Below are 26,123 nucleotides of genomic sequence, written 5' to 3'. Positions count from 1 at the left end.
TGATGCGTCGCACATAATCTGGCCCTCAAACAAGCCTTACCGCCCCCCCCCCCCCCCTGCCCCCCGACACACACCTCTATAGGTCCAAGAACACAAGCCTGTGTATATGTCAAAGGAATAGAGAATAGAACTATATTATATTCGACAGACGTAAATCAAAACACAGAATGCAAGTAGCGAACAAAGTATCACCTTCATTGATATATATATATATATTGAAACAATACTTATTGTCCATGCTGTTAAAGAATGGTTGATCATAACGAGATCGCTGATAACGCCAGCAGGAGTTGTCCCGCGTGGGTCCCAGGTAGACACGTTGAGCATCAGGGTATAATGATAATGATATTACATTGAGATGGCCTCTGACGTTAGGTTTGGCCAAATTTTGTTCGGCCAAGGATGGCCCCAATCCAAGGATGGTCTTGGCAGAACAAATTTTTGCCAAACCTAACCTGAGAGCAATCTTGAACTAGCATATGAAATGGAGAGACTTTCGTGAAATGTCCAAACATAATGTGGAGAGCGACGTAAAACTCATGCAAACGAATAAAAAAATTTTTAAAAAACCACAGGCTCCGGGCTGGAAAGCGAAACAAATCAAAATTCTTTTCTTTTAATGACAGTATATCTATGAAGAGTGCTGCATGTGAGTGGGTTGAGGTTGTTCCTACGACAACATGAATTGCGTTGCTTTCTTTAGACATGTTTTAAACAATTAGATGTTTGTTTAGACATGTTTCTATACAGGCAGTTCCTAATCTAACTTGTGTGACATACTTAATACAATGTAGTCTCTGTCGAGCAATTATACCCATCCTATACTGTATCGTCATGCAGAGGACATAAACCCACATGGCCACATGAGGATCTATTGTCAAGTATCTATTTGTTGTTATCAAGTTTAGAACATTTTTTTTTGTGAGCGTTAATTAAAGTCACAGCGGGCCTTCACACATTTTAACGGTGCTTTGATAACCGTAATTGGCCGTGTTCTGAACAAACCGCTGACTAGGCCTGATGCCCGCCCCATGGAGCGTTACTGATATATCAACCTCCACGCAGGGCGCGCATAGCAAAGCGCTGTTTCATTGACCCGCGCATTGTGACAGGGTTATCAGTTTTATGTCCCGTTCTGGGAGATGACGATAGCTGGCATAATTGTTTAGTTTCCCCAGAACGTCGTTCAGTATACAACTATTGTCGAGGTCAAAGAGGCTTGGTGCAGTTTAGCGGACAAATCATAGTTGAGTCCTTCACCCATACAAGCTGTCAAGAACACGTGCTCGCTGGGTCTATATACATGTAGTCTGTACATCTATATATCAGTGACTAGCAAAATAACAACGATGGATAAAGTCCTGTTACTTCTCTGCCTTGGTGGAATATATCCTCTTATACTCGGGTAAGTATATATGTAAAAGCAAGACAATTACTAAATATTTATTGTTCATTTTTAGATCAACGTGTGTTTGACCATGGAGGTATATATGAATGTATAGTATATACCTCTATGCCTAGATTATTTGGAATTTCGGTAATACATGTTTCTCATAGGCCTGCCACTAAAACGTGTACCGGTAGCAGTCATATTCTGCAACTCACGCTCTGTAAACTTTTCATCAGACTCAAGATGTTGACTGTACTGTAGAGTCCAGGTATATTCGCGTAGGGTATTGACAAGGTAGGACCATACATCTAAATATATAGGTAAAAGTGGCCGGTATATCTGTGTAAGAACTATATACAGGGTGTCCCAGAAGTCGCGCACCATCCTGATTTTCTGGGTTTTTTTCTGTGTTTCATATTTAATACTGATTTTAATTTTTTTCCTCTTTCAGAGGTAATTATGGCTAATAAACTAACAGTACAAGAAAGAAGTGAATTGGTTTTTATGTTTGGAAGAGATCGAGCAACACACCGCTCTGGGTGGTGCGCGACTTCTGGGGCACCCTCTATAACGCCGATGACACCCTTAAAGGCAATACAGGCATACACATTCCATATTTCCTAGAAACAAGCAATGCAGGAAGAATGAATATATATGGTTTCATATTCACTTAATTGACTAAGTTAAACCCATAAATTAAGATTGTACTTAATAACCCCATGCATGAACACACGTGTTCGTTTAAGGGGAAAAGGAAATATTTGAATTAAAATAAACGCTCCTTTCGCGCAGTTATACTGTCTGAGATTTTATACAACATTTCATGACATATATACATGTAGCTGCATGTATTTATATAATCAGTGGTATACACGCACGTTTTGTTCCTACTGTATCTCAGATATACATGTACGGACGTGTACGTACACTCCGCTTTAGTTTTACGTCGGTGTTGTCACCGATTCACGTATATACATGTATATATTACTGTGTATACTTCATTAAATCGTCGATGAAGGCGGCGGTTAGTGATTTACAGAATTTAATATTTCAAAGCTATATTATTTAGGATTTATGGAATGAATGACACTATTCTGTTGGTTTGCGGATGTGGTGTCTTTGCACAAACAGACGCCATATTTGATTTGATTTTCAGGGTGTATTGGCTGTTTCATCAACCAAGCATGGCTGATTAACCTGTGCCAGATATAGGGCAAAAGTTATAGAAATCTGTGAAGTAATGAATTACGGTATCAATGCTCCAATACAGAATAAATCTGGTAACCATATAATTATATTATTTAATACCATACAAAACTTTTGACAAGTTTTTGACAGGAAAGATATGCAGATTTTCACTCTAAGCTTGGTATCATTCAAAACGTATGCGCATACATAGTGATGTCAAGTGGGCCTTAAAACGAACTACTTGTATTTTAATATTTTAAGTCAGCACTATGTATGTGGAGTCAGAGATACCCTCTCGGCCCCAAGAGACCACCATAGGATCCGACACATACAATAAAAGCATTTTATTCGGTTTGGAAAAATCTAAAAGAAATGAATCAAACTATTTTCCTAGACAGTGTTTAATGGTCTTTCATCTGCGTGATATATGATTCATTTTTTCCCTTTAATTAACCCTCTATGCGGACTCTATGGTGGTAGCCGGGACTAATATAACACAGCTATATGTATGTGAGTCTCAGGTGGGAATGATATCCTCTATAGCCTCTGATACAACATAATAAACCCGTGGATAGTAGAGGCGACAGGGACCCTGACCTCGCTTGTATATGTTTGTAGGCTCTACAGTTCGGAAGGAGTGATTATAGCCATTTTCGTCACTTCGTCAACGTTCACCCACATCGTGCCGATGTCGATACACAAAACTGGTGCTGCTACCCGCTTTACAACTTCACAAATGCTGTTACACTCATTTAACTCTTTGTGCTCCACACATAATACCATATTTGATGTATTTGAGTTGTGTTGAACTTAATACTCAAAGGAATTGTTTGTAAATATGTGTGTTTTGACCTCTATATAAATGAGATCAAAACATTACTACGTTGCACGGGGGCATAAACATTCAGATGTAGCCCCCGTGTTCCAGTTAATGGTAAGATAAAACAAAACAATATAGCACAGGTTCCATTAATCCATTTGACCGAATTGTTTACATTCCAGACTATCCCCTGAACTACTAAGCCTGTTTAGCGTGATTTAATCCGCTGCATAAGGGATTAATTGGTGACAGTATTTTGTATATACGACTAAAGTGTTGTTGTTGGCATGGAATGGTGTTTTTGACCTGAATACAATATTTCTTTAATGAACAATGTTAATCCAGCTCGTAATTAGCGTGGTCATGAATGGAAAATTAGCGAAATCCTTTGGCTAAGAGGGTTAATCTATATATATATATAACCGGCTCATTTCCCAAAGGCACTAAAACCATGTTTACTTCGAACCGATATTCTTCAATAGCCCAGCTTGCATGAGCAATATATAGACACCACATGAAGGTGAAAATACCTGCCGCACTCTGATGGTGAGCGAGAATGCCGTACAAGTTTTTCTAAACAGTGAAGATATTTTTCGTCGTTTTCCGTCCTTTTCCAGTCGGTTGGCGGTCAATCACAACGCCACTTTTAACATTACTTCCTGCATTCTATAAAGCTATTTACCTTGCCCATTGACGGAAAAAGAGCATTATTTTATGACAGCTTCTATCCATTCATCGACATTTCGGACAAGTTTAATTTACTGACACTTCTTCATTAGTGTGCCTCTCATGGAGACGAACTTTAATGAAATTAATAATGTTCACATAACTTTTAAATCATCACATTTATGTGTGTAGGATTACGTACATTCAGGACGAGAAAACCGGGAGATATAAACTGAAGATTAGAAAAGTCTTAAATTGAAACAAGAATACTTTGTTACTGCGAATTTCATTACACAATAGCCACACTTGTAATGCTTGAATTACCGTGTAAAATTTCACGTCAACATTATGAGGTCGAGCAACTACGTCAGATTTGTAACTTGACCGTACGAACAATTGCTCTTGGAAATTGTACTCCATCAATAATATCGTGGAGGTTGTGGTAGGCCGTGAAGGTTGTGGTTGGCTGTGGAAGTTGTTGTAGGCCATGGAGGTTGCGGTTGGCCATGGAGGTTGCGGTTGTCCATGGAGGTTGCGGTTGTCCCCTAGATGTAGAGGAAATTGGCCTAATCGTGTACGTCTTGGTATAAGCATATATGGACCATATTTCTCCAACGTCAAATCCTATTTGTAATAAGATAAAGGTGAAAGCCCCCCCCCCCTTCTCTGTCTCTCCCTGTGGACATAACTCTGACTATGGGACAGAATTTCAAGCTTTTTTTTGTTTTTTGTCTTACTTTCTGGATGGCCATTTTAATTAGAGTGTCTCCGTCTTTCGGTTAAATTCAGTGATTCAAATTAGCGGGAATTGGTGGTTAAAACAAATTAAGCTCGAGTTGTTGCCTGATGGCTCTACACCACAAACGTTGCCCTTGAGGGAGATACAGTGTTACGCAATTATTATCTGTCAGCCATGACCTTTAGTGATGGGTGTTCCTACGTCTTCTTACGTGGCTAATGGCTTGTCTGCTCGATCATATCAACCAATGGGATTCCAAGATAGTGGTGGGCTGTGAAATTAATTCAAACAGGAACGGAATTACATCCTGGCCGCACGGAAACTTATATGAACTAAGTGATATCAGTGTGTAAATGTGTGAGTACATGGTCAAAACAAGGGCTACTTTCCATACAATGTACATGCCTATACATGTAGTTGCCAAGAAAGAAACTTCACCACGGCGTAGTAATCACATATGCTTATGTTTATATAGCTCCACAGAACCCTAAGAACGTCAACTTAAAGGCATGTACATATCCGGTTCAATGGCCACAATGACACCCCAAAACACTTTATAAAAAACATAGACCCACTCTCCAAGGTGCGGGATCACTTCCGGTATCTGACCGGTTTGCTCCCTGCACCCTTACAGCGTACATAAAACTTGGAATTGCGCGGCGTTAAGTCACCAAGCAAATAAATGATTTTTTTTTTTTGGCTTGACTCATACTTCCAACATTTGTTCAGTCACATCAAGAAGGTGTTTTCTTGTGGTAAATCAGTCAAATTACCGACCTATTTATGTGTTAAGACACTATCGGTATGACGCATCACTCAGTAACAATATGTCGATACCAGCCTGACCAATGCCTGGTCTATCTCCCTTTACATGAGCGCTAAGCGGGGAAGCGCAAAGACTTTTAAAGACCATACCGTGACCTGAGTCGGTGTTGAACCCGGATTCTCCCGCATACGAGACGAATTCTCAGTCACCACAGGGCGCTGTCCAAATATATACATTAGCATTAATAAATGGAAATAACCAAACGTTTAGAGAACTTTTCTGTTCCTGCCGGCAGTTTTCAAAATTTACGTACAGGAACTTGTCGCAGGTTTTCACAATCTTTAGTAAGACTCTTGCAAGTGTATTTAGAACTTTATGGTTTATGTTTTTCAGGGAACAACTTGATATTTTGGCTTTTGATTTTTACCGGAAGTTCGGCCATTACGTTCATCTTGGAGAATGCGCAGATGTGTCCAGACCTTCAGCCAGTGGAAAATCTACAAAGACTGCGAATTGGTAAGTCATGATTGCTATATTTTACACGTATAGACAGCTATCCTCAAACATGTCTTCCGTTAATGATGACGGAATGCATTTTCGTTCATATAATGGATTGATCCGCTCCTAACAGCAGCTTAATCCGCTCCTAATACCAAATTATTAGGTTCAGTTGGTTAGCGCGCTAGCGCAGCGTAATGACCCAGGAGTCTCACCAATGCGGTCGCTCATGCTGGCTTCCTCTCCGGCCGTACGTGGAAAGGTCTTCAGCAACCTGCGGATGGTCGTGGGTTTCCCCCGGGCTCTGCCCGGTTTCCACCCACCATAATGCTGGCCGCCGTCGTATAAGTGAAATGTTCGTGAGGACGGCGTAAAACTCCAATCAAATAAATAAATAAGTATTGGACCGAGATTCTTCACAATCCAAGCAAAGCGGTCAAACTGTATATATCTTTGCTGATCTTCCTCGTGGACGTACATCACACTTTCTGAATAATGTATCAGCTTTGAATCACAGCCTATCAGAATCAAAGCTTACCAGAATCACAGCTTCCCAGAATCACAGCTTACCAGAATCTCTCTTTGTTCACCAACAATTCAATTTCATTATTGAACAAATGAACCTAATCGTACAGTACGAGTCAAGATTTATATTTACACAAGCGTCACAATTACGTGTGCAGATCGTGCTTGATACATTAAAACAAAATGATATAACACCTCTGTAATTGTTTAACTGCCGTACTATTACCTCAGTCTATCTCCATCACCTAATTCAAAATCACAAATGTAAGAACACTGTGGGTCAGGAGACAGACGAAGATAAGGTAAAGTATATATCAATTTCTTTCTGTCTTTTTGATCGTAAGTCAGCGGAAATTGCCCAAAGAGCCGTGACAGCTTGCCTACTGGGTGAACAACCCAAGCATACAGAAACTGTATCATTGCATGTTGCATGTATGAGGCCGGAGTACATGTAAAATTCTTCCGCAGCTGCCGTAAATATGTGATTATTACTCATAACTGTTGGACTTTTACCTTGGGAAAAATAAATACTGGATTTTTCAAATACATGACATTATATATCAGCTCATATTCAACATCATATTACACCGCTATCTCTTGGTAAATGATGCGTACTTCCATGATTGTCATTTTAATAGTCAGTACGTGTCATTACCAGGATTTGCTGCAAGATATACAAGATAATTAAGGTAATCAACGGTGAAGTCAAAGCTGTCCAAGTAAACATTCGGACGTTGATTTGAACATAATTGATTTGAACAAGCTCAGAGACAACCCCGATGCGCGGGGCATGTTTCCGCCCATCCCATTAATTTATTTTCTTTATCTGATTTATGTTTTACGCTGTACTCAAGAATATTTCACTTATACGACGGCGGCCATCATTATGGTGGGAGGAAACCGGGCAAAGCCCGGGAGAAAACACACAACCATCCGCAGGTTACTGACAGACTTTCCCACAGTGTGTAAACCGGTATGCTGCTAAACGACATATAACTGATCCAAACATTATTTTGCACTCGCTGCCTTAAATAAAGATATTTTTCAACTGGTATGATATTCAGACCGCGAGTTATCCATCACTCAGTGGTATATTCCTTTTCCTTTGCAATGGTGACTCCGACTCAAGCCGGATTTTTCTCATGCCAATATGTAAATACCAGTACATAAGTAATACGGGTCTTCCACCAACCTGCCGATGGTCGTGGTTTTCCACCGGTCTCTGTCCGGTTTTCTCCCACCATAATGCTGGCCGCTGTCGTATAAGTGAAATATTCTTGAGCACAGCGTAAAACACCAATCAAATAAATAAATAAATAAATAAATAATACGTACCAGTTTACCCGCAAATCCTCATTGCAAAACAAGAAGGAGCAATGCCCTAGACAGTCTGGACCCGAATGACTTTAGTCGTGAAATGTTTCTTACTAAGAGGCGGGATCGAAACACTTCTTTGTGGTTGATATCTTGTTTACGTATTATCCAACGAAACATACAAAGGCAATGGGGCCACGTGTTTCTCACGATACAGCCAGAGCATGAAATATGGTCCAAAAGTAAAAATGAAAGTTGTTGAAAAAGAACGTTAAATACTACTGAGAAATCGGACTGGTGTGAAAGGCCAATCGATGCAATGAAAATATATTGTGGTCACTCTGCACAGTTTACTAATTCGGTCAGAATAGTGATCTAATAAATCGTGCAACTGCGTACATTATGTTTCAGTCGTTTCACCAGGATTGGGATCACGGTTTAAACCTTGTTGACTGTGGACCATAATGTTTCAGGTTTACAAAGCTTAATTAAACACAAATAACAAATTGAGCCCCTACGTAGAATTGAACTTTTTTAAAAACTATAATGGAAGCGAATTTTGTTAGAGATCTCTGCATGGCATTGTGATTTTTTTTTAACCTAGACTTTCGTTTACCTGTCATTACAGCCACCTTAAGAAAGACGGCACAGAGAGTTTCCAGGCTAGCGAAATCGTCCACGAGAGCGTGGTGGAGGTGAAATCACCTATAGATCTCTTCTCTCACCTCGGTCTATGTGACGGGAACTCTGTTTCTCGACTCGGACTACTCTACAACTCCGAGTGTGTCACGGTAAGTGACTGAACGTGGGCATAGAATTCTGGCTGGAAATACTGACCAGATGTGGATCTTATAGTCTTTCTGCCATCTTTGAGAACTGAAAGCCGCTCTGTCTCTGTTAGCATTTTAGCCCATGGTATGTCCTTAGAAAGTTCTCTTGGGACCGTTTTGTAACTTTAATTGGTGCCTTTTGTTTACTCGAACCCAAGATGAATTGACCATCAATAAGAAGAAGTGAAGGTTTTTTCCACGTAATTTTAACTATTTACGCTGACAAATGAATTCATCATCGTTCTCCTGCTGTGAATGAGCACTGCTACACGTCTCCCTTACACCCAACCACGAGGTTTGCGTCGTGGCTGGGTTTATGATAGGGCGTATCATAATTCTGCTATCAACAAATGTTAAAACGTCCGTTCTTCTGAAGAAGCCATACCAAGATGCATTCGAAACAAAATACAAGAAGAAATCATATGACAACTCAAATAACGATTTTCTTTTATTTTATTTCAGGTTGATATCGCCAAATCGATTGCCTTCGATGATGCTACCTACAATCGAGCGCTTTTTGGCACTTACCGACGGGGGATGGTGCTGCTCGGTTCCAGTTCAGTCCAAAATGGCGGCGCTTCGGGTCAAGAGGGAGAACCAAACTTTTACCCAAAATACATCACATACGGGTCAAAAGAGATGATCCTGGTCTCTCTGACTTACAAGACAGAGGCTGATGCGAAAAGCTCAAAGAAAATTGAGTTCAGTACAGACAAACTGTCGGATCAGTTGGAGACATTGTTGCAGTTTTCTTCTCATAACCTGGAGACTATCAAGGTAAGCGTGGTTCTCGCAGGGACGTCACGCTCGATACACGATTGTATGTGATTTCTTGAAACCTTTGCTTGAGGATGCAAGATGTACACAAATAAATAAATAAGTATTAGTATGTAAGCATTTTCACTTGTGGGCATTTGACACTGTATATCCTTCTTCTTAAACTTTCTCATTATGGTATTTGCAACTGCCCAAATAAGTGGTTTAATAACTATCTGTCTGACAGACAACTGTATGTGAAGTTTAATAACGCTCTATCTAATCCAGCTACAATCACTTGTGGTGTCTCACAGGGATCTATTCTCGACCCGACTTAATTTCTACTCTATATTAATGACATCAACGTAGCATCAAACCTCCTGGATCTTCCTTTACTTCTACTCTATTTTAATGACATCACTAGAGCATCAAATCTCCTGGATCTTACTTTATTTCTACTCTATTTTAATTACATCACTGTAGCATCAAACCTCCTGGAACTTACTTTATTTCTACTCTACTTTAATGACATCACCAGAGCATCAAACCTCCTGGATCTTACTTTATTTCTACTCTATATTAATGACATCAGTGGAGCATCAAACCTCCTGGATCTTACTGTATTTGCAGATGACGCAAGTTGCATTTACTCCAACGATGACGCAACTCAAGTGATTTCTGTCATAAAAAAGGGGAAAATCTTTCCCCTTGCCGAACTATCTCTATTTTCTACTCTGTTACAAACTCATATTTACTTTTATTCCATAGACACTATTCCTGTAAGTTTAAAGTCCTGTTTAATCAAGCAAGAAATTTTAAATCCGTATCACACGTGAGATAGACATCCAGCCTTCCTCAAACCATTGTATAAAACAAATCTATCATATTATTTATTCAGAACTTCCGGTCTGAGAGAATGAAATAAACTTCAATTAACACTAAGATCAGTTTCTTCTAAATCGCACTTTCAGTCTTTATTAAAATCTTTTCTACTTTCTATGCTGCAATCTTCAGTCTAACATTACACAGTTAAGGTATAGTTGAGACACAATAAATACATATATATTTAGGGAAAAAAATATTTAGACACAAACTAAAATGTCAGCCTCACACCGCCAATACTGTTATTACTGATACATGGGATAGAACAATCTCAACCTGAGGTTTATTTCCACCATGTATTATATCTTTCTAGACTTTATTGTTATCTGTATTTTGTCGATGTCCTAAAATCTAATGTATATATTTATTATTGCATGGCTAATTAAATCAACCAGTCACTTGTATATATGGGTGGTATACAGATATTCCATAAAAGTATATGTAATCGCGACCTTAGGGGTAGTGTGGTATGTAACACAGATGTTAAACTAAGATTAAATAAGAAAACGCACTGTTGAAATTACGCAACAGGTGCTTTCAGGTACCTGACTTTTGGTCACGATAGATGAGTACTTTAAAATTGTCTCCTTGTAACTGATTTATCTGATTCAAATCCGATTAAATACACTAGTCAAAAATAATATACAAAAATGAAAGATTGCGCAGACAAAAGTTTCAGGTATAGCACATATTTCGTATTACATAATTTAAGATGTAATATTTGATCATTTGTAATAGCATTGCATGAAAAAAAATCAACGGGGATAACGATTCTACACATACACTGAATAAAATATCACGTAGGGAGATAAGAAAGTATAAGCCCATCGACATGACTGCGATTTGAACTCTCAAACATCTTTCTGCCTAGGATCGAGAAGCCAAAATCTCGTTTAAGATGTGCGAGTCTATCTCTCAGCTGTAGTTAGAACCGTGTTGGTTATTCCGAATGACCAGACATATAAGCACCCATCGGGCGTTTCGGGTTTCCATAAAATAACTACCAAGAGATTACAGTCTGACCTTTAGAAATATGAACTCTTTTCACCCTAACCCAATCAAAACAAGCCGCTTTCACCAATCACTAGACATGGTCAAACCGTTTTACTGTCTACAGACTAGTTCCGCGTATCCGAGATTTCAATGGTTTTGTTGCTAACAGGGTAATGGGCAAATAAGCCTTCAGGTTTGTTTGAATCTTCACCAAAAGCATGAGGGAAAGAACATCTGCTTCTATCGAGTCATTTTCTTTCGTTTTCCCTCGCGAATCCCTCTTTCCCATTTACACCACTCATATTCTGTTGGATCATTTCCGGCGCATTCCATTTCGAATAATCTTCTTTGATTACTCCATTTGATCATTTCCCGATCTTTTCCTTTTATTCCTTCCGCCTATATATTTATCATTTAACCAATAGATTATTTCCAGTACTTTATGCGATCATGTCCGCTGTTCTCATTACTTTGAAATCATCCGCTTTTATTACACATGTAACCATTTGATCATTTCCCCCCGCTTTGCTTACCAATCATCTGCATTTATTACTCCTTCAACCATTCGCTCATTTCCCACAATTCCCATTCAAATCATCCGCCTTTATCATTTAACCATTTGATCATTTCCCGACTTTATTCGATCATTTCCCGCTCGTCCCTGTATATTACCCATTTAACCATTCAAAATCCTTTCCCGCATTTTTCCTGTTCAATCATCTGTCTTTGATACTCATTTAATGATTGGATCAGTTCGTTGCGCTTTTCCATCCAAAATATCCACCTTTATTACTTATTTAACCATTCAGTCATTTTCCCTGTCAAATCTTCTGTCTTTACTGAACATTTAATCCCATAATTTTCCGCGTTTTTCTGTTGCAGATAATCCGCTTATCGACAGCAGATCGAGAGTACCGCAGCTGGAATTTCCCCCAGGCCCTGGCCGCGGGTTCTGTAGAGAGGGTGAAGTCAGAGCAAAGTGAAATGGAAGAGGTCAGACAGAGGGTACTGTCTAAGCTGGCCATGGATCCTTACTACATGAACTATGTCATGTGGCCATTTACAGGAGACGCCCCGGGTGGGTAAAGTAAACAATAATAAAAGACTTACAGCACAGAGGGTAAACTCTGAGCAGCTACGACTGTGCATGATAATTTTGCAAATGATCAACGTAACCGATGAAACGCAACTGTTTGCCAATTTATCTAAGCATTTTATTCCAGAAGTTCATGTAAATGCTTTAAACATACTAGCACATTATACCACCCCAGACCTCCCCCCCCCCCACACCCACCCCGGCTTCAGCACCATGGCTTCAGTAGAATTAGGTTAAAGCAATGTGATGTTGTGATGTTAATTGCAATTTATTAGACATCAATGGTGTAGAACCCTTAGACGGCTGTCGTTATCATAAGTTGTTTTCTTTTTTGATAGCTTGTTGGAGAGATGGATTAGCTACCTCTGAGTTGTACATCTTTTACTTGAAATATTCTTGAGTATGGCGTAAAATTACATTTGCACTTTCTCCTAGAATTAACAGATCGAGCCTCTAAGGTTAACGCTATATGCTCTAGAAAAACGCAACTATATGTGAAAACTATCATATACTAGTAAAATACTTACAACGACCACAGTTTATTTTTATATTTCAGCCGCGATGGATCGAGCCTCTAAGAAGACGATGTTATGGAAAAATGTCACCCTGTGCGAAATACAACTGAATCACGTAATGAGGATAGGAGAAAAAGTGAAGGAGGCGGTGAGTATCACGTAGTCTCGTAGAATCTCATTTTGCCCATTCGACAGTTTAGTTACCCAGCCTCATTCTCAACTTGTTGAAATCAAAATATACAATCGATATTTTTTTCATTGAAAATTATTGATTTCATCTTTTGTTTTCTCACAGAAATGTGTTGGCACAATGCTATCCTCGAAATACTGTAGGCGATTATCACGCCGCATGGCGAGACTTGAGCGCACTATTGCCAAAAACGTTCACACGTCACGGGCTGCGTGGTACCAGATGTCAACAGAAGAGAAGACAAATCTGACAGAAAAGTGTCAGAAGATGTGTGTGATAAACGAACATAAAATGGACAGAGCTGTGAATAAAGTTCTCTTCGGTATGGGAGCCGACCCTGTTATCGGCAGGTCAAGGTCAATCCAAGGTCAATGGCGCAGGAAATGGTCACGGAGAAAGAACCGCAAGTTAAGAGGGAAAAAGAAAGACGGTCGAAGACATAAGAGAATAGACAGAAACCAGAAGAGACGCAAGCAGAGACGCCAACAGAGACGGAAAGTGAAGGAGTAAGGGGGCCTAGCTCTTAGGGATGACATATACGTTAAATCTGAAAACCTGGAGACTGAAATTCTAATTGCAAAATTAATGAAGCCTTTAATTGTCTGGAATCCAAAAAATGTCCCAAAATGTTTTGCGGATCTTTACAGGGCCAACATTCAAAACCATATAGGTTTATTTCAAATCATATGGAAATGAGGTTTGGATGCCATGGTATGGCGAATTTCTTATGAAGAGCTTTTTGTAGGTTAAATAAATATCTTTAAGACTTTGTTGTAAGATTTACCTTTGTTAATTTTACTGGTAGTATAACTGATAATAGGGTTGTTTTGGAAATCTGTCCTCTCTGTATAACTTTCTAATTTTAATTAGATGTTGGTATGCAACATGTTCTAGGTATGGTTAACTTGAGGCATGATCAAATGCTATTAAGTTAACTATAAGTTTCTTGTTGAATATTTGCTATATCGAACCATTTTTATTACCTTCATTATGTTGAACTTTTTTTATATTAAAAGACTTTCCAAAGAAATGCTTCATCTGATAACCTCGTACAACTTACAATGTGAGATGAACACAGTTGATAGACACGCAAACTGGACTTGTCTGAAGGAAAAACTTTCAGTTGCATGTGTGTCGAGTGTCATCAGAAATTTCCTTTGATGCTTAAACGCTTAATTTCATACTTTACCCATTAAGTGTGAACATTTGCCATGCTCTGGTTTTACTCTCCATGCTGCAGTCTTCTATATTCTTAATTTTGTACAGCATTCACCCAGTGATGTGAGTTCAAGTCCAGTTCATGCTGGCTTCTCCGGTCATACATGTGTGGAAGTTCTGCTAGCAAAACTGTCTATGGTCGTACGGCGTAAAACACCACTCAGATAAATATATAAATACAATTTAACTGCTTGTGCCTCCTTCACGTCAACAGAAATTGCCTGGGAAGTAAAATTCCAATATTCAATCAAAAGGAAAAAAAATCCTTGACAAAGTTTTGACTTTTCCACACGGAGTCCTGTTTTAGGGCAAAAGTTATAGAAATTTGTGAAGTAATGAATTACGGTATCAATGCTCCAATACAGAATAAATCTAGTAACCATATAATTATATTATTTAATACCACACAAAACTTTTGACAAGTTTTGACAGGAAAGATATGCAGATTTTCACTCTAAGCTTGGTATCATTCAAAACGTATGCGCATACATAGTGGTGTCAAATGGGCCTTAAAACGAACTACTTGTATTTTAATATTTTAAGTCAGCACTATGTATGTGGAGTCAGAGATACCCTTTCGGCCCCAAGAGACCACCATAGGATCCGACACATACAATAAAAGCATTTTATTCGGTTTGGAAAAATCTAAAAGAAATGAATCAAACTATTTTCCTAGACAGTGTTTAATGGTCTTTCATCTGCGTGATGTATGATTCATTTTTTCCCTTTAAATAACCCTCTATGCGGACTCTATGGTGGTAGCCGGGACTAATATAACACAGTTATATGTATGTGAGTCTCGGGTGGGAATGATATCCTCTATAGCCTCTGATACAACATAATAAACCCGTGGATAGTAGAGGCGACAGGGACTCTGACCTCGCTTGTATATGTTTGTAGGCTCTACAGTTCGGAAGGAGTGATTATAGCCATTTTCGTCACTTCGTCAACGTTCACCCACATCGTGCCGATGTCGATACACAAAACTGGTGCTGCTACCCGCTTTACAACTTCACAGATGCTGTTACACTCATTTAAATCTTTGTGCTCCACACATAATACCATATTTGATGTATTTGAGTTGTGTTGAACTTAATACTCAAAGGAATTGTTTGTAAATATGTGTGTTTTGACCTCTATATAAATCAGATCAAAACATTACTACATTGCACGGGGGCATAAACATTCAGATGTAGCCCTCGTGTTCCAGTTAATGGTAAGATAAAACAAAACAATACAGGACGGGTTCCATTAATCCATTTGACCGAATTGTTTACATTCCGGACTATCCCCTGAACTACTAAGCCTGTTTAGCGTGATTTAATCCGCTGCATAAGGGATTAATTGGTGACAGTATTTTGTATATACGACTAAAGTGTTGTTGTTGGCATGGAATGGTGTTTTTGACCTGAATACAATATTTCTTTAATGAACAATGTTAATCCAGCTTGTAATTAGCTTGGTCATGAATGGAAAATTAACGAAATCCTTTGGCTAAGAGGGTTAATCTATATATATATAACCGACTCATTTCCCAAAGGCACTAAAACCATGTTTACTTCGAACCGATATTCTTCAATAGCCCAGCTTGCATGAGCAATATATAGACACCACATGAAGGTAAAAATACCTGCCGCACTCTGATGGTGAGCGAGAATGCCGTACAAGTTTTTCTAAACAGTGAAGATATTTTTCGTCGTTTTCCGTCCTTTTCCATTACTTCCTGCATTCTATAAAGCTATTTACCTTGCCCATTGACGGAAAAAGAGCATTATTTTATGACAGCTTCTATCCATTCATCGACATTTCGGACAAGTTTAATTTACTGACACTTCTTCATTAGTGTGCCTCTCATGGAGACGAACTTTAATGAAATTAATAATGTTCACATAACTTTTAAATCATCACATTTATGTGTGTAGGATTACCTACATTCAGGACGAGAAAACCGGGAGATATAAACTGAAGATTAGAAAAGCCTTAAATTGAAACAAGAATACTTTGTTATTGCGAATTTCATTACACAATAGCCACACTTGTAATGCTTGAATTACCGTGTAAAATTTCACTTCAACATTATGAGGTCGAGCAACTACGTCAGATTTGTAACTTGACCGTACGAACAATTGCTCTTGGAAATTGTACTCCATCAATAATATCGTGGAGGTTGTGGTAGGCCGTGAAGGTTGCGGTTGGCTGTGGAAGTTGTTGTAGGCCATGGAGGTTGCGGTTGACCATGGAAGTTGTTGTAGGCCATGGAGGTTGCGGTTGTCCATGGAGGTTGCGGTTGTCCCCTCGATGTAGAGGAAATTGGCCTAATCGTGTAAGTCTTGGTATAAGCATATATGGGCCATATTTCTCCAACGTCAAATCCTATTTGCAATAAGATAAAGGTGAAAGACCCCCCCTCCCCTCCTCTCTGTCTCTCCCTGTGGACAAAACTCTGACTATGGGACAGAATTTCAAGCTTTTTTTGTTTTTTTTTTTTTTACTTTCTGGATGGCCATTTTAAATAGAGTGTCTCCGTCTTTCGGTTAAATTCAGTGATTCAAATTAGCGGGAATTGGTGGTTAAAACAAATTAAGCTCGAGTTGTTGCCTGATGGCTCTACACCACAAACGTTGCCCTTGAGGGAGATACAGTGTTACGCAATTATTATCTGTCAGCCATGACCTTTAGTGATGGGTGTTCCTACGTCTTCTTACGTGGCTAATGGCTTGTCTGCTCGATCATATCAACCAATGGGATTCCAAGATAGTGGTGGGCTGTGAAATTAATTCAAACAGGAACGGAATTACATCCTGGCCGCACGGAAACTTATATGAACTAAGTGATATCAGTGTGTAAATATGTGAATACATGGTCAAAACAAGGGCTATTTTCCATACAATGTACATGCCTATACATGTAGTTGCCAAGACAGAAACTTCACCACGGCGTAGTAATCACATATGCTTATGTTTATATAGCTCCACAGAACCCTAAGAACGTCAACTTAAAGGCATGTACATATCCGGTTCAATGGCCACAATAACACCCCAAAACACTTTATAAAAAACATAGACCCACTCTCCAAGGTGCGGGATCACTTCCGGTATCTGACCGGTTTGCTCTCTGCACCCTTACAGCGTACATAAAACTTGGAATTGCGCGGCGTTAAGTCACCAAGCAAATAAATGATTTTTTTTTTTTTTTGGCTTGACTCATACTTCCAACATTTGTTCAGTCACATCAAGAAGGTGTTTTCTTGTGGTAAATCAGTCCCATTACCGACCTATTTATGTGTTAAGACACTATCGCTATGACGCATCACTCAGTAACAATATGTCAGTAACAATAACCAGCCTGACCAATGCCTGGTCTATCTCCCTTTACATGAGCGCTAAGCGGGGAAGCGCAAAGACTTTTAAAGACCATACCGTGACCTGAGTCGGTGTTGAACCCGGATTCTCCCGCACACGAGACGAATTCTCAGTCACCACAGGGCGCTGTCCAAATATATACATTAGCATTAATAAATGGAAATAACCAAACGTTTAGAGAACTTTTCTGTTCCTGCCGGCAGTTTTCCAAATTTACGTACAGGAACTTGTCGTAGGTTTTCACAATCTTTAGTAAGACTCTTGCAAGTGTATTTAGAACTTTATGGTTTATGTTTTTCAGGGAACAACTTGATATTTTGGCTTTTGATTTTTACCGGAAGTTCGGCCATTACGTTCATCTTGGAGAATGTGCAGATGTATCCAGACCTTCAGCCAGTGGAAAATCTACGAAGACTGCGAATTGGTAAGTCCTGATTGCTATATTTTACACGTATAGACAGCTATCCTCAAACATGTCTTCCGTTAATGATGACGGAATGCATTTTCGTTCATATAATGGATTGATCCGCTCCTAATAGCAGCTTAATCCGTTCCTAATACCAAATTATTAGGCTCAGTTGATTAGCGCGCTAGCGCAGCGTAATGACCCAGGAGTCTCTCACCAATGCGGTCGCTCATGCTGGCTTCCTCTCCGGCCGTACGTGGAAAGGTCTTCAGCAACCTGCGGATGGTCGTGGGTTTCCCCCCGGGCTGTGTCCGGTTTCCACCCACCATAATGCTGGCCGCCATTGTATAAGTGAAATATTCTTGAGTACGGCGTAAAACTCCAATGAAATAAATAAATAAGTATTGGACCGAGATTTTTCACAATCCAAGCAAAGCGGTCAAACTGTGTATATCTTTGCTGATCTTCCTCGTGGACGTACATCACACTTTCTGAATAATGTATCAGCTTTGAATCACAGCCTATCAGAATCAAAGCTTACCAGAATCACAGCTTACCAGAATCACAGCTTACCAGAATCTCTCTTTGTTCACCAACAATTCAATTTCATTATTGAACAAATGAACCCAATCGTACAGTACGAGTCAAGATTTATATTTACACAAGCGTCACAATCACGTGTGCGGACCGTACTTGATACATTAAAACAAAATGATATAACACCTCTGTAATTGTTTAACTGCCGTACTATTACCTCAGTCTATCTCCATCACCTAATTCAAAATCACAAATGTAGAACACTGTGGGTCAGGAGACAGACGAAGATAAGGTAAAGTATATATCAATTTCTTTCTGTCTTTTTGATCGTAAGTCAGCGGAAATTGCCCAAAGAGCCGTGACAGCTTGCCTACTGGGTGTACAACCCAAGCATACAAAACTGTATCATTGCATGTTGCATGTATGAGTCCGGAGTACATGTAAAATTCTTCCGCAGCTGCCGCAAATATGTGATTATTACTCATAACTGTTGGACTTTTCCCTTGGAAAAATAAATACTGGATTTTTCAAATACATGACATTATATATCAGCTCATATTCAACATCATATTACACCGCTCCCTCTTGGTAAATGATGCGTACTTCCATGATTGTCATTTTAATAGTCAGTACGTGTCATTACCAGGATTTGCTGCAAGATATACAAGATAATTAAGGTAATCAACGGTGAAGTCAAAGCTGTCCAAGTAAACATTCGGACGTTGATTTGAACATAATTGATTTGAACAAGCTCAGAGACAACCCCGATGCGTGGGGCATGTTTCCTCCCATCCCATTAATTTATTTTCTTTATCTGATTTATGTTTTACGCTGTACTCAAGAATATTTCACTTATATGACGGCGGCCATCATTATGGTGGGAGGAAACCGGGCGCAGCCCAGGAGAAAACACACAACCATCCGCAGGTTGCTGACAGACTTGCCCACGTACGACCCATACCATTAAGCTTTCCCCAGTGTGTAAACCGGTATGCTGCTAAACGACGTATAACTGATCCAAACATTATTTTGCACTCGCTGCCTTAAATAAAGACATTTTTTCAACTGGTATGATATTCAGACAGCGAGTTATCCATCACTCAGTGGTGTATACCTTTTCCTTAACAATGGTAACTCCGACCCAAGTCGGATTTTTCTCATGCGTGGTTTTCCACAGGTGTCTGCCCGGTTTCCTCCCACCATAATGCTGGCTGCCGTCGTATAAGTGAAATATTCTTGAGTACAGCGTAAAACACCTATCAAATAAATAAATAAATAAATAAATAAGTAATACGTACCAGTTTGCCCGCAAATCGTCTTTGCAAAACGGGAAGGAGCAATACCCTAGACAGTCTGGACCCGAATGACTTTAGGCTTGAAATGTTTCTTACTAAGAGGCGGGGAAACACTTCTTTGTGGTTGATATCTTGTTTCCGTATTATCCAACGAAACATACAAAGGCAATGGGGCCACGTGTTTCTCACGATACAGCCAGAGCATGAAATATGGTCCAAAAGTAAAAATGAAAGTTGTTGAAAAAGAACGTTAAATACTACTGAGAAATCGGACTGATGTGAAAGGCCAATAGATGCAATAAAAATATATTGTGGTCACTCTGCACAGTTTACTAATTCGGTCAGAATTGTGATCTAATAAATCTTGCAACTGAGTACATTATGTTTCAGTTGTTTAACCAGGATTGGGATCACGGTTTAAACCTTGTTGACTGTGGACCATAATGTTTCAGATTTACAAAGCTTAATGAAACACAAATAACAAATTGAGCCCCTACGTAGAATTGAACTTTTTAAAAACTATAATGGAAGCGAATTTTGTTAGAGATCTCTGCATGGCATTGTGATTTTTTTTTAACCTAGACTTTCGTTTACCTGTCATTACAGCCACCTTAAGAAAGACGGCCAGAGAGTTTCCAGGCTAGCGAAATCGTCCACGAGAGCGTGGTGGAGGTGAAATCACCTATAGATCTCTTCTCTCACCTCGGTCTATGTGACGGGAACTCTGTTTCTCGACTCGGACTACTCTACAACTCCGAGTGTGTCACGGTAAGTGACTGAACGTGGGCATAGAATTCTGGCTGGAAATACTGACCAGATGTGGATCTTATAGTCTTTCTGCCATCTTTGAGAACTGAAAGCCGCTCTGTCTCTGTTAGCATTTTAGCCCATGGTATGTCCTTAGAAAGTTCTCTTGGGACCGTTTTGTAACTTTAATTGGTGCCTTTTGTTTACTCGAACCCAAGATGAATTGACCATCAATAAGAAGAAGTGAAGGTTTTTTCCACGTAATTTTAACTATTTACGCTGACAAATGAATTCATCATCGTTCTCCTGCTGTGAATGAGCACTGCTACACGTCTCCCTTACACCCAACCACGAGGTTTGCGTCGTGGCTGGGTTTATGATAGGGCGTATCATAATTCTGCTATCAACAAATGTTAAAACGTCCGTTCTTCTGAAGAAGCCATACCAAGATGCATTCGAAACAAAATACAAGAAGAAATCATATGACAACTCAAATAACGATTTTCTTTTATTTTATTTCAGGTTGATATCGCCAAATCGATTGCCTTCGATGATGCTACCTACAATCGAGCGCTTTTTGGCACTTACCGACGGGGGATGGTGCTGCTCGGTTCCAGTTCAGTCCAAAATGGCGGCGCTTCGGGTCAAGAGGGAGAACCAAACTTTTACCCAAAATACATCACATACGGGTCAAAAGAGATGATCCTGGTCTCTCTGACTTACAAGACAGAGGCTGATGCGAAAAGCTCAAAGAAAATTGAGTTCAGTACAGACAAACTGTCGGATCAGTTGGAGACATTGTTGCAGTTTTCTTCTCATAACCTGGAGACTATCAAGGTAAGCGTGGTTCTCGCAGGGACGTCACGCTCGATACACGATTGTATGTGATTTCTTGAAACCTTTGCTTGAGGATGCAAGATGTACACAAATAAATAAATAAGTATTAGTATGTAAGCATTTTCACTTGTGGGCATTTGACACTGTATATCCTTCTTCTTAAACTTTCTCATTATGGTATTTGCAACTGCCCAAATAAGTGGTTTAATAACTATCTGTCTGACAGACAACTGTACGTGAAGTTTAATAACGCTCTATCTAATCCAGCTACAATCACTTGTGGTGTCTCACAGGGATCTATTCTCGACCCGACTTAATTTCTACTCTATATTAATGACATCAACGTAGCATCAAACCTCCTGGATCTTCCTTTACTTCTACTCTATTTTAATGACATCACTAGAGCATCAAATCTCCTGGATCTTACTTTATTTCTACTCTATTTTAATTACATCACTGTAGCATCAAACCTCCTGGAACTTACTTTATTTCTACTCTACTTTAATGACATCACCAGAGCATCAAACCTCCTGGATCTTACTTTATTTCTACTCTATATTAATGACATCAGTGGAGCATCAAACCTCCTGGATCTTACTGTATTTGCAGATGACGCAAGTTGCATTTACTCCAACGATGACGCAACTCAAGTGATTTCTGTCATAAAAAAGGGGAAAATCTTTCCCCTTGCCGAACTATCTCTATTTTCTACTCTGTTACAAACTCATATTTACTTTTATTCCATAGACACTATTCCTGTAAGTTTAAAGTCCTGTTTAATCAAGCAAGAAATTTTAAATCCGTATCACACGTGAGATAGACATCCAGCCTTCCTCAAACCATTGTATAAAACAAATCTATCATATTATTTATTCAGAACTTCCGGTCTGAGGGAATGAAATAAACTTCAATTAACACTAAGATCAGTTTCTTCTAAATCGCACTTTCAGTCTTTATTAAAATCTTTTCTACTTTCTATGCTGCAATCTTCAGTCTAACATTACACAGTTAAGGTATAGTTGAGACACAATAAATACATATATATTTAGGGAAAAAAATATTTAGACACAAACTAAAATGTCAGCCTCACACCGCCAATACTGTTATTACTGATACATGGGATAGAACAATCTCAACCTGAGGTTTATTTCCACCATGTATTACATCTTTCTAGACTTTATTGTTATCTGTATTTTGTCGATGTCCTAAAATCTAATGTATATATTTATTATTGCATGGCTAATTAAATCAACCAGTCACTTGTATATATGGGTGGTATACAGATATTCCATAAAAGTATATGTAATCGCGACCTTAGGGGTAGTGTGGTATGTAACACAGATGTTAAACTAAGATTAAATAAGAAAACGCACTGTTGAAATTACGCAACAGGTGCTTTCAGGTACCTGACTTTTGGTCACGATAGATGAGTACTTTAAAATTGTCTCCTTGTAACTGATTTATCTGATTCAAATCCGATTAAATACACTAGTCAAAAATAATATACAAAAATGAAAGATTGCGCAGACAAAAGTTTCAGGTATAGCACATATTTCGTATTACATAATTTAAGATGTAATATTTGATCATTTGTAATAGCATTGCATGAAAAAAAATCAACGGGGATAACGATTCTACACATACACTGAATAAAATATCACGTAGGGAGATAAGAAAGTATAAGCCCATCGACATGACTGCGATTTGAACTCTCAAACATCTTTCTGCCTAGGATCGAGAAGCCAAAATCTCGTTTAAGATGTGCGAGTCTATCTCTCAGCTGTAGTTAGAACCGTGTTGGTTATTCCGAATGACCAGACATATAAGCACCCATCGGGCGTTTCGGGTTTCCATAAAATAACTACCAAGAGATTACAGTCTGACCTTTAGAAATATGAACTCTTTTCACCCTAACCCAATCAAAACAAGCCGCTTTCACCAATCACTAGACATGGTCAAACCGTTTTACTGTCTACAGACTAGTTCCGCGTATCCGAGATTTCAATGGTTTTGTTGCTAACAGGGTAATGGGCAAATAAGCCTTCAGGTTTGTTTGAATCTTCACCAAAAGCATGAGGGAAAGAACATCTGCTTCTATCGAGTCATTTTCTTTCGTTTTCCCTCGCGAATCCCTCTTTCCCATTTACACCACTCATATTCTGTTGGATCATTTCCGGCGCATTCCATTTCGAATAATCTTCTTTGATTACTCCATTTGATCATTTCCCGATCTTTTCCTTTTATTCCTTCCGCCTATATATTTATCATTTAACCAATAGATTATTTCCAGTACTTTATGCGATCATGTCCGCTGTTCTCATTACTTTGAAATCATCCGCTTTTATTACACATGTAACCATTTGATCATTTCCCCCCGCTTTGCTTACCAATCATCTGCATTTATTACTCCTTCAACCATTCGCTCATTTCCCACAATTCCCATTCAAATCATCCGCCTTTATCATTTAACCATGTGATCATTTCCCGACTTTATTCGATCATTTCCCGCTCGTCCCTGTATATTACCCATTTAACCATTCAAAATCCTTTCCCGCATTTTTCCTGTTCAATCATCTGTCTTTGATGCTCATTTTATGATTGGATCAGTTCGTCGCGCATTTTCCATCTAAAATATCCACCTTTATTACTCATTTAAACCATTCAGTCATTTTCCCTGTCAAATCTTCTGTCTTTACTGAACATTTAATCTCATAATTTTCCGCGTTTTTCTGTTGCAGATAATCCGCTTATCGACAGCAGATCGAGAGTACCGCAGCTGGAATTTCCCCCAGGCCCTGGCCGCGGGTTCTGTAGAGAGGGTGAAGTCAGAGCAAAGTGAAATGGAAGAGGTCAGACAGAGGGTACTGTCTAAGCTGGCCATGGATCCTTACTACATGAACTATGTCATGTGGCCATTTACAGGAGACGCCCCGGGTGGGTAAAGTAAACAATAATAAAAGACTTACAGCACAGAGGGTAAACTCTGAGCAGCTACGACTGTGCATGATAATTTTGCAAATGATCAACGTAATCGATGAAACGCAACCGTTTGCCAATTTATCTAAGCATTTTATTCCAGAAGTTCATGTAAATGCTTAAAACATACTAGCACATTATACCACCCCAGACCTCCCCCCCCACCACCCACCCCCGCTTTAGCACCATGGCTTCAGCAGAATTAGGTTAAAGCAATGTGATGTTGTGATGTTAATTGCAATTTATTAGACATCAATGGTGTAGAACCCTTAGGCGGCTCTCGTTATCATAAGTTGTTTTGTTTTTTGATAGCTTGATGGAGAGATGGATTAGCTACCTCTGAGTGGTACATCTTTTACTTGAAATATTCTTGAGTATGGCGTAAAATTACTTTTGCACTTTCTCCTAGAATTAACAGATTGAGCCTCTAAGGTTAACGCTATATGTTCTAGAAAAACGCAACTATATGTGAAAACTATCATATACTAGTAAAATACTGAGTACAACGACCACAGTTTATTTTTATATTTCAGCCGCGATGGATCGAGCCTCTAAGAAGACGATGTTATGGAAAAATGTCACCCTGTGCGAAATACAACTGAATCACGTAATGAGGATAGGAGAAAAAGTGAAGGAGGCGGTGAGTATCACGTAGTCTCGTAGAATCTCATTTTGCCCATTCGACAGTTTAGTTACCCAGCCTCATTCTCAACTTGTTGAAATCAAAATATACAATCGATATTTTTTTCATTGAAAATTATTGATTTCATCTTTTGTTTTCTCACAGAAATGTGTTGGCACAATGCTATCCTCGAAATACTGTAGGCGATTATCACGCCGCATGGCGAGACTTGAGCGCACTATTGCCAAAAACGTTCACACGTCACGGGCTGCGTGGTACCAGATGTCAACAGAAGAGAAGACAAATCTGACAGAAAAGTGTCAGAAGATGTGTGTGATAAACGAACATAAAATGGACAGAGCTGTGAATAAAGTTCTCTTCGGTATGGGAGCCGAGCCTGCTATCGGCAGGTCAAGGTCAATCCAAGGTCAATGGCGCAGGAAATGGTCACGGAGAAAGAACCGCAAGTTAAGAGGGAAAAAGAAAGACGGCCGAAGACATAAGAGAATAGACAGAAACCAGAAGAGACGCAAGCAGAGACGCCAGCAGAGACGGAAAGTGAAGGAGTAAGGGGGCCCAGCTCTTAGGGATGACATATACGTTAAATCTGAAAACCTGGAGACTGAAATTCTAATTGCAAAATTTATGAAGCCTTTAATTGTCTGGAATCCAAAAAATGTCCCAAAATGTTTTGCGGATCTTTACAGGGCCAACATTCAAAACCATATAGGTTTATTTCAAATCATATGGAAATGAGGTTTGGATGCCATGGTATGGCGAATTTCTTATGAAGAGCTTTGTAGGTTAAATAAATATCTTTAAGACTTTGTAAGATTTACCTGTGTTAATTTTACTGGTAGTATAACTGATAATAGGGTTGTTTTGGAAATCTGTCCCCTCTGTATAACTTTCTAATTTTAATTAGATGTTGGTATGCAATATGTTCTAGGTATGG

At 39.2% G+C, this 26,123-nt stretch overlaps 2 protein-coding genes across 2 annotated transcripts; both read left to right on the top strand.

The window, feature by feature from the left end:
- The first annotated feature begins 1,203 nt into the window (after nucleotides 1-1,203).
- On the top strand, nucleotides 1,204-14,850 carry LOC135479411 (uncharacterized). The gene is made up of 7 exons (XM_064759239.1): nucleotides 1,204-1,405; nucleotides 5,963-6,085; nucleotides 8,535-8,697; nucleotides 9,199-9,513; nucleotides 12,250-12,445; nucleotides 13,020-13,126; nucleotides 13,274-14,850. Exons 1-7 carry the CDS (start codon nucleotides 1,350-1,352, stop codon nucleotides 13,676-13,678), a joined length of 1,365 nt encoding a protein of 454 aa, XP_064615309.1. The 5' UTR covers nucleotides 1,204-1,349; the 3' UTR covers nucleotides 13,679-14,850.
- A 2,217-nt stretch (nucleotides 14,851-17,067) lies between these two features.
- Nucleotides 17,068-25,757, top strand: LOC135479697 (uncharacterized). The gene is made up of 7 exons (XM_064759600.1): nucleotides 17,068-17,146; nucleotides 18,050-18,172; nucleotides 20,603-20,754; nucleotides 21,256-21,570; nucleotides 24,309-24,504; nucleotides 25,080-25,186; nucleotides 25,334-25,757. Exons 1-7 carry the CDS (start codon nucleotides 17,068-17,070, stop codon nucleotides 25,736-25,738), a joined length of 1,377 nt encoding a protein of 458 aa, XP_064615670.1. The 3' UTR covers nucleotides 25,739-25,757.
- Nucleotides 25,758-26,123: the final 366 nt, after the last annotated feature.

This window comes from Liolophura sinensis, chromosome 12 (assembly GCF_032854445.1).
Source record: "Liolophura sinensis isolate JHLJ2023 chromosome 12, CUHK_Ljap_v2, whole genome shotgun sequence".
NCBI classification, from domain to species: Eukaryota; Metazoa; Mollusca; class Polyplacophora; order Chitonida; family Chitonidae; genus Liolophura; species Liolophura sinensis.
This window is presented reverse-complemented; position numbering and strand designations above follow the sequence as displayed.

Coding starts and splice junctions, on each gene's coding strand:
- LOC135479411 (XM_064759239.1), top strand. CDS start 1,350: ATGGATAAAGTCCTGTTACTTCTCTGCCTTGGTGGAATATATCCTCTT. Junction 1,406..5,962: donor ATATATCCTCTTATACTCGG/GTAAGTATATAT, acceptor TATGTTTTTCAG/GGAACAACTTGATATTTTGG. Junction 13,127..13,273: donor GAGAAAAAGTGAAGGAGGCG/GTGAGTATCACG, acceptor GTTTTCTCACAG/AAATGTGTTGGCACAATGCT.
- LOC135479697 (XM_064759600.1), top strand. CDS start 17,068: ATGGGTGTTCCTACGTCTTCTTACGTGGCTAATGGCTTGTCTGCTCGA. Junction 18,173..20,602: donor TCTACGAAGACTGCGAATTG/GTAAGTCCTGAT, acceptor AGCCACCTTAAG/AAAGACGGCCAGAGAGTTTC. Junction 25,187..25,333: donor GAGAAAAAGTGAAGGAGGCG/GTGAGTATCACG, acceptor GTTTTCTCACAG/AAATGTGTTGGCACAATGCT.